Source organism: Colias croceus, chromosome 21 (genome assembly GCF_905220415.1).
Source record: "Colias croceus chromosome 21, ilColCroc2.1".
Lineage (NCBI taxonomy): Eukaryota > Metazoa > Arthropoda > Insecta > Lepidoptera > Pieridae > Colias > Colias croceus.
Window position 1 is genome coordinate 3,322,648 of NC_059557.1, and position 12,815 is coordinate 3,335,462.

General features: G+C 35.0%; 1 protein-coding gene and 1 non-coding gene across 2 annotated transcripts; one reads left to right on the forward strand and one right to left on the reverse strand.

Moving 5' to 3' along the window:
- Positions 1 to 1,954: 1,954 nt before the first annotated feature.
- On the forward strand, positions 1,955 to 4,151 carry LOC123701413 (alpha-(1,3)-fucosyltransferase C-like). Its single transcript, XM_045648885.1, has 3 exons — positions 1,955 to 2,465; positions 3,091 to 3,525; positions 3,615 to 4,151. Exons 1-3 carry the CDS (start codon positions 2,023 to 2,025, stop codon positions 3,898 to 3,900), a joined length of 1,164 nt encoding a protein of 387 aa, XP_045504841.1. The 5' UTR covers positions 1,955 to 2,022; the 3' UTR covers positions 3,901 to 4,151.
- Positions 4,152 to 8,817: 4,666 nt separating this feature from the next.
- Positions 8,818 to 8,891, reverse strand: Trnat-agu. The gene has a single exon. It is a non-coding gene; the product is annotated as a tRNA-Thr (tRNA).
- Between the last annotated feature and the right edge of the window lie 3,924 nt (positions 8,892 to 12,815).

A 12,815-nucleotide genomic window follows, 5' to 3' on the forward strand; every position in this document is an offset into this window, starting at 1 on the left:
TGATCTTAAATGCAAACCGCGAGCCAAAGAATCTCATTAGCAAGACGACTCCGCTACCTAGGCGGGAGTGTTATTCTGGGAGATGAGTTTATTATGCTAGGAATTTTAGTTATAGTTGTTGTTGTTGTATTTTATTATCTGTGGTACGTACTGTTGTACGTCAGAATTTTGTCTTTGGTGGATAAATACTTTAATTAAGAAGCGTATTGTAGCATCTATTATATGCTACGGTAAGAAAATGTATTGATAAATGACGATAACCTCTACGAGCTGCTACAAAAGCGATTTTTCTAAATGTTTTAAGGATCTATGATGATCTGTGTACGTTAACATGAACTCTGTATAAGTAGTTTACACTTATATTATATGTATACTTAGATATCTATATTTAAAGGTAATAAAATGAAATGTAATGAAAGTTTCCTAATTTGCAATACCTAAGTAAGAATTAATAAATTGGAGAGTCGTTAAAACCCACGCATTGTTACGATTTACATTACATTACAAAACACAAAACTAATGCTCTAAGTCTAAACCAAACAATTCCCAATTTATAAATAGACATAAAAAAATCTCGTTTCCAGAATAAGTCCTCTAAGGGTACAGTGAAGACATCGCGTTTGCATTCGCAGCAGCTCGCTCATTGGAAAATCACCGTCGTCCACTGAATACTGAAGCAGCGTCGTATTAATTCTGAAACATTCCCTCGCACTGCATACGAAAATGATTTTTATTTACACGGCATTGGAATGACTTTTTCTTCAATTCCATTTTGAGATTGTGTACGTGGTTGACTTTCGCTTTCAGTTACTAATCTCCATTGTAGATCATTGAAACTCGTAAAATTAAACTAAGATGCTTTTAAATACGTCATTAGTCTGTTTTTAAATCTCTCAGTCTTTATTCTTGTTTAGGATTTTTTAATTCATTTTATATTTTAAGTATATATATTTTATATTTAAAAGTTACAAATTTTAGTTTATTACAGAACAAGATTTAAGATTTTAGTTTATATTATAATATAAGTAAGCGTTTCCTAATATTTATAAAGCAAATGTAAAAACCCACATTTACAATTCATTACAAAACAATTCCCCAAAAAAACGCGTAGCAATAAACGCCCGGTCCCTCGTTATCCACATCACAATCGCGACAAAAATACAATTTGAAAAGCGCCCATCAAAATGATTTCTGTAACAACGGCAATCGTCCATTCAAAAAACTTGTACAATTTTGTACGGGACCGTCCGTCCGGGACCCACATCATGTGCACAATGCCATCCATGTGCGACGCCATTTTGAAAAAAATGTCAGTTTCCCGTGACAAATGAAATCAAATTTTCTCGCACCATTCATTAAGTACATAATTTTGTATGGTTAATAAAAAGTTAACTTATGTGTAAAATACCAAACGATTCAATACCTTACAGTTATTTAAAACATTGACATCGTTAAAATAAAATAAACAAAATGTATGTTTATGAGAACGAATAGTGGGTACCTATGTTTGTAAGAACGAATTCATGTAGGTAAGTGAATGCTTACTAATCCAATCCAGTCTAGGTATAATTTTAAAACATACGCTAACCCAAATACCTAATTATCGATTTTTACAAAAAATATAGATTACAATGATAAATCAATGACCGATAAAAATATTTATCGTACGGAAAACATACCTGTGGGTTGTCTGTCGTCATGAAACAGTTGACCAAGATATATAAATAAAGTATAAATAATAGAATTTGTACACGATATAATAATAGAATATATAATAAAATTTGTACACGATATAATAGAATTTGTACACGGTATAGAATTTGTAAACGATTTGACGTAATAACTAATTGTGTTTCTCCGAGAATCTGGAACAATATACATGTTTGTAAATACAAGCTTACTTGTAGCTTGCCATCTTAGCGCCATTATCTTATCAGACTTAAGTGTACTCGTTCCTATTACGACCGTATTGAATCTCATTCATTTTAATTTGTAACGAAAAAAGTAACATAAAATGTGAAGATGAATTTACTTAGAAATCAAAGGTATTTTAAAATCATTTCTCATCTTATTCTGCTCACAGTCTTCGCATACATGATAACAAAACGAACATCACGCAAATTACCAAAAATTAATGAAATAACTCGTTTTGTACACGATATGAAACATATATTAATTTGGACTGATATTCAAGATTTAGAAAGCAATGGACAATCGTATTTTATCAAACAAAAGTGCAATTATTTTAACTGCTATTTAACGAAAAACAAAAGCCTCTTTGGTGATTTGAGATATTTTGATTTAATACTTTTTAATTTGCAAGATGTGAGCCAAGACACACAAGTGTTGCCATATATCAGAAGTAATAATCAAAAATATGTTTTTGTGGCAAATAGTTCTGCTCATAATTACCCTGTTTGTGATTCGATCTATGATAATTTTTTTAACTGGACGTGGACATATAAGTGAGTTTTTTCTTATTTATTTTTAACAATATTAAACATTTATGTTTAAGAGCAGTCGCTTATTCAGTTCTTGAGAAGAGTAGACTGAGGTCGTTCATTTATTTATCATTTAATCACTCTATTGTCATTGTGGTCATACCACTGCATGTAGGAAAAAATATTTAGTACCTATTCTTAAATTCTATAAAATAAATGATAAATTTATACACCATAATATACAATATCCATGTAGGTAAGCTACGCGTAAACGAAACAAAATATTATACAGTCAGTACAGTATAACATAAAGTGCACAGTTACTGTATTATGTATCCAAATCCATATAGCTTTACATCTAATATAGTGCAATGTATGCTATCTAATATCTATACTTATCTATACAAATATTATAAAGCTGAGTTTGTTTATTTAATATCTCAGGCTCGCGCTAATCTCAGGAACTACTGGTCCGATTTAATAAAATATTTCGGTGTTAGATAGCCCATTTATCGAAGGTTATAGACTAAATATCATCACCCTATGACCAACAGGAGCTGAGCGATGCGGGTGAAACCGTGGGGCACAGCTAGTATAAAATATAGAGCTATAAAGATTCAAAATTGTTGGAACAAAAATATATTTCCAGATACGACTCAACGATACCGTACAAATTCATAACAGTTCACAATTTGCAATACGAAGAACTGGGCGGCCATTTCCATTGGAATACTAACATGAAACCCATCGATGCAAAACTAAAATCCCAATTACAGACAAAATCTAAAGCTGCTGTAATATTCCTTGACGAGTGCCACAGTAGGAGCAAACGGGAAATATTAGTGAAAGAACTGCAGAAGGAATTAAGCAGATTTAATTTAACAGTTGACGTGTTTGGAGCGTGTAGTGTCAAACAGTGTAGGAGAAAAACTATGCACGGTTGTTTCTGGAGAGTCAAGAAAACGTACTATTTCTATCTAGCTCTTGAGGATTCTTTATCGCCGGATTATATCACGGATATAGTTCTTTATGCGTATAATAATAACGCTGTGCCGATTGTGTATGGTGGAGCTAATTATGTCAGGTATTAAATACCTAATAATTTTCCCATAAATGTTAGTTCCATAAACTCATCAGTTTTCCTTTAATTTTATCAATTAAATATATTTCTAGATACCTACCACCTGGCTCTTACATCGATACCTACAAAAAAACTTCCCCCCAAATTGCCGAAGCGATGTACAGCGTCATAAGGAATAGGGAGTTATACTACGACTTCTTCAGATGGAAGAACCACTACATCATCAGCAAATCCTCGGGGCTGGATGGGTGTGCGCTTTGTGAGCTGATGAACAACCCAGCACGGTTGATTCAGCAGTATTCGTATAGCAGCTTCAGAAAATGGTGGAATCCAAAATATCAAGCGCATTGTGCGATTTCTAGCAAATTGGTATTGTAGTTTATAAATATATTGTAGACGAATTAAATTCTTAGTATACAGAATCTAGGTAAAATTGCACGTAAAAATGGTAATGTAAATATGTACACAAAAACATTAATAGGTTGACCTAAATCTCAAGTAAGTAAGATAAAAAGTATTACCATGGACCAATGTCCATGGTATTCTAGATACATAATATAACTTTTCTTACATTACGTTACAAGGTTTTTTGCGTTAAAAATCTCTACATTTTAAATAAATTGTGTGATTAAGATACCTTTGTTTGATTCACACAAGCTATAAAAAACAGTTGCAGATTACAATTATCGTACCTATAAAAAGCAAAACAAAAAGAATAAATTAGGTAAGCGAGCGAACAAGCGGCCGGATCACATCCATTCCACAAACATGGATTATTAACTTTAAATTATTTTAACAGATTAAAATGTATGATAAAACATCGCATTCATTGGATATCGTCGACACCTCGGGACCCGTGTTAATTTAACTTTAAATCCTGTTTCATGTAATTATTACGCTCACATGTATTAAATAAATCTACTAAGAGAGAAAATATTTGCCATTTTCAAGATATTCCAGAATTGATTAATGACCTAATTTCCTATTTCTTCATTATTATGTATTCAAACTCAAACTCAAATATTTATTTATTCAATTAGACTTCTTTTAGAAGCACTTTTGAAACGTCATTACATATTTTAACATTTACCACCGATTCGGAAAGCAGTATCCTGTATCATACACAGTAAGTATATTTTAATGCTTATAAGATACATGCTAAAACTTTTTATTTCTATCAATGTATAAAAATATTGATGAGGATGGTAATTTCTAAATATAATAAATTGGCGCTATTTAAGGGTAGGTATTTGTTATGCAAGTGAAACCGTTACTATTTCTCTACGCTTAAAACAAGATATTCAAGAACTTTGCAACAAGAACAAGAGTAGGAGATAGACACGATTATGGCACAAGGAACAGGAATAGAATTGAAATGCCATTTTTCCGATTAGCTAAAGTTAAAAATTCATTTATGGGTCAAGGTATACGCTTTTACAATAGAATTCCTCACAATATTAAAGAGTTTAGTAGTTCTAAATTTAAAACTTATATAAAAAATGTATTTGTTCAGAGAGCGTACTACAGTATTCAGGAATATATGGACGATAAAAACCCATGGAGGGTTGTCGCGTAAAAACCACAAGACAGTTCATTGGCATATTATGATATATTATGTAGTTAGATAAGTTTCATATATTGTAATATTTACATGATGTTAAAAGAGCAACTATGGAGTTTCTTGCCGATTCTTCTCCATAGATACTGCTTTCCGAATCGGTGGTAAATGTTAAAAATACTTACCTATGTAATGACGATTCGAAAGTGCTACTAAATAGTAGTCTAATTGAATAAATGAATGTTTGAGTTTTTTGAGTTTGAACATTATCTTTTATATTGAGAAGTTGGTTGGTACCACTTGTATTTTACTGAAAATTAAACCTCATTAAAATTTTCTATAATGATATTTTACAACATACCTAATTTAATTGTTATAATCGTAGCATCCGCAGTTCGGAAATATCAAGCTTATACAAAAGTTGAGAACTAAAGGCGTCGATACACTTAACTATTTAGCGGTAAGTCGGTAAGTCAGTAAGTCGAAGTCGGTTCAACTATCGGAAAGCCGTTGAAACTGTTCGCAATCGTAATCCCACTCCATTTTTAATAAGCCCTCAGAGCTGAGAGGCTTTTAAATTGTACTAACGGATGTACTTGCAACGAACTATTAAGTTTTACCTCTTTACAGATGAAGAGAGGTTCGAACTCAAACTCAAACATTTATTAATTATTCAATTAGACTTCTTATAGAAGCACTTTTGAAACGTCATTACATATTTTAAACATTTACCACCGATTCGTAAAGCAGTATCTACGGAGAAGAACCGGCAAGAAACTCCATAGTTGCTCTTTTAAATCATGTCAGTTTTACAATTTAATTTTATAAAATACATATTATGTAACATCATATATTATAATAATAATCCAAAGAACTGCCCTGTGGTTATTAAAGCAGTTACATTTAAAGTACAGATCTATATTTTTATAAATAATTTAAGATTAGGCTATTTTCTTTTCTATATGTCTGTCATGACATGGACTTCGCACGTGATCTGGAGAGACCTTTAATTTCATATCAGTATGAACATTTATAAAAACATCTTTTTTCCTAAATACAAAACCAATACTATGTAGGGTATATTTTATTCGATTTTTAATAAAAAATATAATCTGAAATTGTAAAAAAAACCAATAGGTATTACTTAAATAAACACTGTTCGTACGTTTCTAACTTTCTATTTTAATTTAGTCTCTATTTTTCTTTTTTATTGGTTTCCAGAATAGAACTGTGAATTAGTAATCTGTGGTAATTGCCTCTGTCACGATCTCTCGAAATAACGTATGGTGAAGTAAAATACTTTATAATCCATTCGATTTAAGTTGTTAACCTACCTACTTTATACTTAGTCTGTTCTTAAATAGTTACTAGGTATATATTACGATATTTAAACGATGAAATTGCACGGAATATAATATACGCTTTACATTTTTACCTCAAACTTTTGCTACTTTCTTTCTGTATTGTTATAGATAGGGAGGCGAAGAGGGGAATTTTCTGCAATACTCGAGCGTGGCAGTTTAAGATATGAGAGATACCTTAGACCTAATAGAACAACCTTGTTAACTATTTAGCTCTTTAAGTAGTGACGCGCGCCCAGGATAGACGATCAGATTAGTAAAAAAAAATCGATAGTCTGAAATACTCGAGCGCGTCAGATTAAGATATTGGGGGTTGATTTTAGTGTTTTAAGACTAAATTTAACTAATCTGACGATAAGTCCTTGACGCCGCCAAGTTATAGGGTCGCGAACTTGTAAAAAAAAAACGTTAATCCGGCATTCTCGAGCGCGATTGTTTTTATTTTTATTTTGAAGAATATAATCTAAAACTTACTAAAAATACAAAATCTGCCGGTTTCCGCGTGACCGAAAGTCTGGAGGAGCCATTTCGTCTTCCGAAAAACGCGTTGCAGTATATAAGTCGCGAACGATACATTTTACAAAAAAAAAAGTTTGAATAAACAAAAAAGGTAATTTTATTTTACACAAAAAAGGTCTCTTTACATTTTTGTCCAAAGTTAAAACTTTTTGACTTGAAGCATTATAAAAACTCAAACTCCCGGTTTTTTGAGTATATCTCGAAAACTGAGGGTGTTAAGAAAAATTGATATGAAATAACGATGATTAAAAAAAAGAAACTCTCAAACCTTTTTCGGTCAGATTAAGAGAACCCACCAACATTTTTGTCAGATTAAGAAAATATGCTTTCAGGAGACCGAGATAAACCTCCCCTATGAAAATCTGACGCGCTCGAGTATTTCAAAAGGACTTTTTTTTTCTGCATTTTCAAAAATTCATCGTAACTTATCGTCACGCCGAAATCGTCAGTTTTTTTAAGGGGAGCTTCCTTGGGGCCTACTTAACACCCCTTCCGAAAATCTGACGCGCTCGAGTAAATTTTTTTTTGTGCATTTTTGACGAATTAATATGCCTAGCCCCACCACGCAAACCGGCAGATTAGTATACCGTTGTTATCAGAGGCACTTGGGGCATACGTAGTATGAATATCTGACGCGCTCGAGAATGCCCAAGTAACTATTTTTTTTTACATTTTTGAAAATCCGTACACGCCAAACCCACCGCTAAAATGGTTTTTACCATAGAAGCTTTTCTTTTCGAAATTATTTTATCTATCGATTTTGATAAGTCTCGACGGCGCCGTTTAATTACGCCATTTAGCTACCTCGCCTCCCTATCTATTAGCGCAAGAACTGAAAAGACCGCCTAAAACTTATTTTCCCATATTTTTTAAACAATTTTTTTTTTAATAAAAAGCTTAGGAAATAAAAGCGTATTTGGAATTCGAAAATGTTATAAGTAACTCAAACTTATAACATTTTCGAATTCCAAATACGAAAATGTTTTCAAACGGTAGAATGTTAATTTAAAACTATGAAGCGCGGTTGGTTCTTGGGAAAATGTTTAATGGGGGCGGCTGTTTACCTAAGACGCAGTTTCGTAAAGTTAAGAGTTGAGACAGAAAATTACCCTGCGCGATTCGCTGGGAATATTAACAGTTTTCTAAACTTTGAAAGAATTATTTCATAATGTTACCATTGCGGGTTAATTTAAGTTTCTTGGTCGTGTTTTTGAAGCAATTTGAATTTCGAATTGGTTTATATTTCTTTGTTTTTACCACATTTTTACGTTGCAGGTGATTTTGTTGAATTGCAACAAATATTCAATTTCATATCGATTTTATTCCTTTTTAGAGTACGTATTATGTTATTTTAAATATTATTATGATACTAGCGGTCCGCCCCGGCTTCGCCCGTGGTACCTACATGTTTAACCTATCCTATCTCTCAAGTTGGATCGAACTGCACATGGTGTGCGAATTTTATTATAATCGGTTAAGTGGTTTAGGAGTCCATTGAGGACAAACATTGTGACATGAGATTTATATATATTAAGATAAAGTATGTACCTAGGTTAAGAACTTGAATGATTTCAAGGTCTTCGTAACCTTCTATCTATAGTAGACAATGAATAATTTTGTGTCCAATGTCTTGGAAATTGATGTGTTTATGCTAATAGCATAATCGACGAAAAAAATGCATAGGTAGCTAGGTTTCATACTTTTAACTAGTTACCTACTGATTATACACAGTAATCATAAACAGGAAAAACATTGTTATAATTATTCGTTATGAAAAGATTATACCCAACTAAAAAGAAAATGTAATAAATCAAATGAAAAAATATAAAAACAAAAACTAATTCAACACAAAAGTGTAGGCGCCGGCGAGATTCGAACTCACGATCTCCTGTTTACTAGACAGGCGCTTTAACCAACTAAGCCACGGTGCCGTTGCGTGCCCGTACGAAAATGCATTACATAATCAAACATGAATCAAACACATATTATATTTTGACATTTGATATAAAAAAGTTCAAAACCGACTTCAAACTTGCACTTGCATTATTTACAAATACAGACAAAAATGCTCATAAAATAAAAACTACTGGGCCTATTCGAATAAAATGTTTATGGGACCAATTCGACACCATCCCGCATAGAACAAAAAAAGAATCGCGTAAATCGGTTCAGAAACCTCGGAGTAATCGGTGTACATACATTTAAAAAAAAACATACCGGCCGAATTGATAACCTCCTCCTTTTTTTTGAAGTCGGTTAAAAAATGTGTGCGTGTACTAGTGTACACACGTAAGAAGTGAAACTTCTTTATGACCTCTTTTTTCAAAAAATAATTTACTAATATAATATGCAACTTTACAGAAATACGTTGAATCACGCGTGGTAGGGATAAAATAAGAAAAAGATGGCGCGTCACGGAAAAATTTCACGCGTAACGAAAAAATGTTACACTAAATTTTTTTCCAACCCCGTTAAAGAAGTTTCGCTTCAAAAAAAAATGTGTTTGTGTACTAGTGTACACACGTAAGAAGTGAAACTTCTTTATGACCTTATTTTTCAAAAAATAATTTACTTTATATAAATACGTCGAATCGCGCGTGGTAGGGATAAGGTAAAGATTGCGCGTAGCGCGTAACGGAAAAATGTCACGAGTAACGAAAAAAAGTAAAAAACGTTACACTTAATTTTTTGCAACCCCGATAAAGAAGTTTCACTTCAAACATTGCATGAACATAATATCAATTCACTCAAAATATGACTCGCATAAAAAATTTAAAATACTAACAATTAATTTTTAAACAATATTTTGCATAAAGGACCTAAGTACTTATTCAAAATTGCTAAAATTATAATAATTCTATGATCGGATGGCAAGCGGCATCAATTAATTAGCTTTATCAAGCATTTGAAATGATAATACGTACGGGATGTAACAAAAACAATACTCACGAACAGACTAAGACATCCAATTTCCATATTATCAATGTCTGTATAATTTTATGACTACAACCAGAGCCTCATTAGCTAAGACTTCCGAGAACTGTAGGTATGTAATTTGGTATTTAACATTAAATATTATGAAATCAGAAATGTGTTATTATTAAGTAATTAAGGGTAAACTTTTTAAAAAACCAAAGTTAGTAGTTATGGTCTATTGGTCTACCCAGCGAAGCTCCCTGAATAGGTACCTACTACAGGTTATTTTTCATAAATAAGGAACAGTGATTTATTTCGTAGTAAAGAATTCGCATTTTTAAGCGATATCACATTATACTCAATCCTTTATTTACCAAGTTTACCGATAAAAAATACCAATACGATCACAGAATTCAAATATAAAACGATAAAACTTACGTACCTAGTAGTTCACCCTAATCCAGAACGTCCTCGGCAGTGAGAAAATAAATTATCTCTGCAAAGGAGGCGACTGTAAATATTTTCAGTTCAAAATGGAATACGTACCAAGTAATCCACTCCGACGGCACTCAGTTTACGTACGTAAATTAGTTGCTAGTTCTGTCTGTGAAAAAGTTAGATTGCCTTCTTGACTCCGGCTAGCCAATTTCTTTAAACGACTCTTTGAAACGGAAGTTATGACAATAATTAAGCCTGGTAATCATCTTTGTTTTTATTTTTTATCATTTTAAAAATAAAAACATGTACGTTTCTTCTTTATCTCTTACCTTGGGCAGTCTGGAAGAGATCGCTAGTAAGCGATAAGGCCGCCTTATGTACCTACCTTTTGGTGTACCTTTGTATAATTTTAAATATTACTTGGTGTGGTATATTAAATTGATAAATAAATAAATAAAAACAACAAACACCTACATTATTAAAATTGAAATGTTTTCGTCAATTGACTATTGATAATAATATTGAATTATTATCTTGAATATTAAAATTACTTACCAATTTATTTATATTTTCAATTATTTAAGGTTCGACCGCACGAGGGTAGTTATAGGTATTTTGAATTTATAGGTACCGCTATGCTATGTATCTTCCTTTAAAATACCACTATAAAATAATTATAATAATAATAAGATGTGACGACCCCATCGCCCACGGTTGGAATATCTATTGGGCGTAGGGATGTGACGACCCCATCGCCCACGGTTGGAATATCTATTGTCTACGTGACAGTAGATATTCCACCCGTGCAATTAGTCAACCCGCAGGACACCTTGTGGCGGGGTGTCGGGGAGTAGCGACCCCGCGGGAACCGAGTGCTCCCGGGGGAGGACCCTGTCTTCATCTCCGGCTTGCCTTTACCGGCCGGTCGGAGTGAAGCCTGACGAGGACAGGACCCCCACCTCTGGCTTGCCTTAACCGGCCGGCCAGAGTGGAGTCGCGAGAGCTTTTAGCTCGAAGGGTGGATGCGAATCGTAAGTGGCGAGTGGGCACGTGATGCTGGACCCTCAGGGAGCGCGTGATCGTAGTTTAAAGTCCAGGGACGCCTCTCCACCCTTAGCTGCTCACAATATGTTGCCCCCTTGTCGCACTATTGCAGCGACTTATTTCGGGGGCCCATACAGTGAGAGGGCGAGTCACCACCTGCCAACAATTTTTTGCTATATTTTTGTAGAAAGGCAGGTGCCATGGTCTTCCACAGTCCTTAATTCCGGTCCATTAACATCCCTTTCCATAGCCCAGTTTATTTTGTTTCCTTATCTTGCAATAGTCCTACATCGGCCGCGGACTGCCCAGGGCTGTATCTCTATAGTGCAGTCATGGGCAGGCTGCGGCTGGTGTCCCACAACACAGTAAAGTTCTCGAAAGGGCCTCTGCGTGTTGGATCCGTGTCCCCACGTAAGCCTTCCAAAGGACCGGGCACCTTCCTTATAATGGTACCCGTGTATTATGGAGTTCAGATACATAATAATAATAATATGGGCGTAGGGATGTGACCCACGGTTGAAATATGTATGGTCTACGTGACAATAGTTAATTCACCCGTGCAGTCAGTCAACCCGCAGGACACCTTGTGGCGGGGTGTCGGGGAGTAGCGACCCCGCGGGAACCGAGTGCTCCCGGGGGAGGCCCCTGTCATCATCTCCGGCTTGCCTTCACCAGCCGGTCGGAGTGAAGCCTGACGAGGACAGGACGGAGTCGCGAGAGCTTTTAGCTCGAAGGGTGGATGCGAATCGTAAGTGGCGAGTGGGCACGTGATGCTGGACCCTCAGGGAGCGCGTGATCTTAGTTTAAAGTCCAGGGACGCCTCTCCACCCTTAGCTGCTCACAATATGTTGCCCCCTTGTCGCACTATTGCAGCGACTTATTTCGGGGGCCCATACAGTGAGAGGGCGAGTCACCACCTTCCAACATATTTTTACTTTCTTTTAGTAGAAAGGCAGGTGCCATAGTTTCCCATAGTCCCCAGTACCAGTCCATTTAGCATCCCAATCCATAGCCCAATTATTAAATTTCCATACCCTGCAATAGTCCTACATCGGCCGCGGACTGCCTAGGGCTGTATCTCTATAGTGCAGTCATGGGCAAGCTGCGGCTGGTGTCCCACAACACATTAAAAGTCTCGAAAGGGCCTCTGCGTGTTGGATCCGTGTCCCCACGTAAGCCTTCCAAAGATCCGGGTACCGTCCTTCTGGTGGTACCCGAGTATTATGGAAATGAGAAACATAATAATATGACTTTCTTTTAGTAGAAAGGCAGGTGCCATAGTTTCCAATAGTCCCCAAATACCGGCCCATTTAACATCCCTCTCCATAGCCCAGTTTATTTTGTTTTCCATATCTCGAAATAGTCCTACATCGGCCGCGGACTGCCTAGGATTGTATCTCTATAGTGCAGTCATGGGCAGGCTGCGGCTGGTGTCCCACAACACAGTAAAGTTCTCT